The sequence below is a fragment of the Poecilia latipinna genome, unplaced genomic scaffold (genome assembly GCF_001443285.1).
Source record: "Poecilia latipinna isolate Pla-1442-1.1 unplaced genomic scaffold, P_latipinna-1.0 Scaffold3435, whole genome shotgun sequence".
Taxonomy (NCBI): domain Eukaryota; kingdom Metazoa; phylum Chordata; class Actinopteri; order Cyprinodontiformes; family Poeciliidae; genus Poecilia; species Poecilia latipinna.
In genome coordinates this window covers 11,925-14,459 of record NW_015116051.1, presented here as the reverse complement: position 1 = coordinate 14,459, position 2,535 = coordinate 11,925, and the positions used below count along the sequence as shown (strand labels likewise).

General features: G+C 38.7%; 1 protein-coding gene across 3 annotated transcripts in view; it reads left to right on the top strand.

Moving 5' to 3' along the window:
• Positions 1-2,535, top strand: part of prex1 (phosphatidylinositol-3,4,5-trisphosphate-dependent Rac exchange factor 1) — a 44,678-nt gene that overhangs the window by 30,835 nt on the left and 11,308 nt on the right. For all 3 annotated transcript variants that reach the window (XM_015023871.1, XM_015023869.1, XM_015023872.1), the window contains exons 15-16: positions 395-538; positions 2,301-2,415. In XM_015023871.1, coding sequence (XP_014879357.1) covers positions 395-538; positions 2,301-2,415 — 259 coding nt within the window. The remainder of the gene's footprint in view (positions 1-394; positions 539-2,300; positions 2,416-2,535) is intronic.

Sequence of the window (2,535 nt, the reverse complement as noted above, 5' to 3'; positions counted from 1 at the left end):
GTTTTATGGTGAATTTCATGGAAATGCAGCTGTTGCTTTGGATTCTACTGCACATTCATTTCAGTCTTTTTCCATCAACAGTAAACATTACATGATCCAAACAAAACAAACATTTTCTAATCAGGCTAATTCAAACCTGTCCTGGGTTGGACCTATTTTAAGACAGCAAAATATGATTAAAGATTCATGTCACACACACACACTGAATTAATGTGAGGAGAAATAAATGGAAATGTATGCTACAGAAAACAGATTCTCCACAGCAGTGTTTACATGAAATATGTTCATGTCTTTGTTTCATCCATTGTTTCATCTGGGAATTAAAACCTTGTGAATATCATAGCCTGTAACGATGACATCTCATTACCTTCCCCCCACTGTCTCTGTGTTGCAGACACACCTGTGTGCTACCAGGTGGAGGGCAGCCGCCAGGCCCTGAGGGTCACCATGTTCCTGGACAGCTGTCATTTCAGCGAGCTGCCCAGTCGGCTGCAGAACGGAGGCAGCCTGAAGCTCCACACAGTCCTGTTCTCCAGAGGTAAGGTGGGCTGGGTGGGCAGATTAAAGGGACATTTCTTAAAATTAGACTGACACATTGCTGTCAACAGCAGCAGGAACATTTCCATTCTAAATCTGATTTTACCACTTTATAATACATGTGATATTTTATTACACTGGCATAAATTTCACAGCTAGCTGGTAACATCATCCAGTTTCCTCTGACATAACTCATAGTAAACATGAACATCCTCAAAGCTCACAGATGGAGAACTACAACATAGAGTAACATCATGAGAAAACAAGTTAAACAAATTATAGATTAAAAAAATCAAAAAACACAGTGGAAAACTATTATTTCTCTTTCTCCTTTTGAGGTTGTACAACTTCCAAAGCTAATGACCAGACATAGAAATAAACTAAATCATCCTTAGTCATCTTCGTTCCCAAACCTTTGCTAAATAAACATGTGGGTTTGTGTTTTTCCCCTCCTATATTTCTCCAGATAAACACAAATTGGCAAAGATTGAATAAAAGCAATTTGTGTAACAAAAGATGTACTTAAGATTGGAGACGCACCGATCCACTTTTTCACTTCTGATACCAACATCTGAGGTTTAGTATTGGCTGATATCGATCCAATACAGAAAATCAGCTGAATTTACTTTAATTTTTTTTTAAACATAGACATAAATGCACTGAATTACTAATATATTTGATTACACTGTGTCAGTACAGTAAATTTAAATACACCAACAGCTTCACAAGGAAAACAAGTTGAATTTGTCCAGTGCAGTTAGCAGAATAACAGCCAATGCAAAAAAAAAAAAAAAAAAAAAGAAACGGAAACTGACTAAAAACAAAAGGTTGACTAAAAACATAAAAATAAACTACAACAAACTTCCTTTCAAATGGTTCAGAAAGAGCTATTAGGATTTCTAAATATAATGTAAAGCAAATAATAAAGCATGACATCACTTAGAGCATAAAGCATAGAACTAGACTGAATAGATTTGGAGCATTGTTACTGATACTGATCTAGAATTGTTTTCAATATCGGATATTGATATCGTATCGGTGAATCTGTATTTATGGTCAAACATTCTACACACATTTACCAGTAAAAACAACAAAGTGTATTTGATCCCTTTCAACCTGAAGATACATCCATATTTTTAGTAACTATAATTTAGAAAACCCTAAAAGCCATCTTGGTGAGACAAACTTCACATGAAGAAGCCATCTGAAATGGAAACCGTTCATATACATTACAGCTCAACTTTAAATCATTTAAAAAGCATCTTCCTCTCACACGTTCATCTGCTGATGGCTTCAGTTGTTTAATGGGTTTAGATTGAAGCTCTTTATCGGACGCCTCCACCTCCCAACTCTCCTGCTCTCCTTTTAGTTCTCCATCAGTGTCGATCAGAAGACATTCAGTCTGCAAAACAGCCATTCATTTTCCATATGGAAGTGCTAGCTGCAGCTCTAATCCAATCAAACAGCTCTGATTCTTCCATGAGCTTCAAAGTGCAAAACAGCCCAGAGTCTCTGAGCAGGACACCACAGTGGGTAAACATCGCCACCTGCTGGAAAACAGACCTCACTGCAAGTTACGGGGAAGTCCGGAGCACCTTGGGGTTACAGCAGCAGATATTTCTATTTTTGTTTTTTTGTTTTTTTGTTTTTGCTTAAAAAGTAAAAAAAAAAATGATGGCTTATTTCTAGCCTTTATGTGCCTTTTTTAATTATCAGTGTCCCTGAAGTAGCATTGTTAAAAACCTGGATGCTTTGTTTCTCAGCACTGGAGCGTCCAGACGGCGTCTCCCTGCAGGACAACGTGGACATGGAGGAGTTCCAGCAGCGCATCAACGCTGTGTCCCTAGAGAAGGTCAAGGCCTACTACCGCAGACTCAGGTACACTTGGCTCAGATCACTCTGATGGAGCTCACTGTGATGATGGAGCTCACTCTGAAGGAGCTCACTGTGACGGAGCTCACTCTGAAGGAGCTCACTGTGACGGAGCTCACTCTGAAG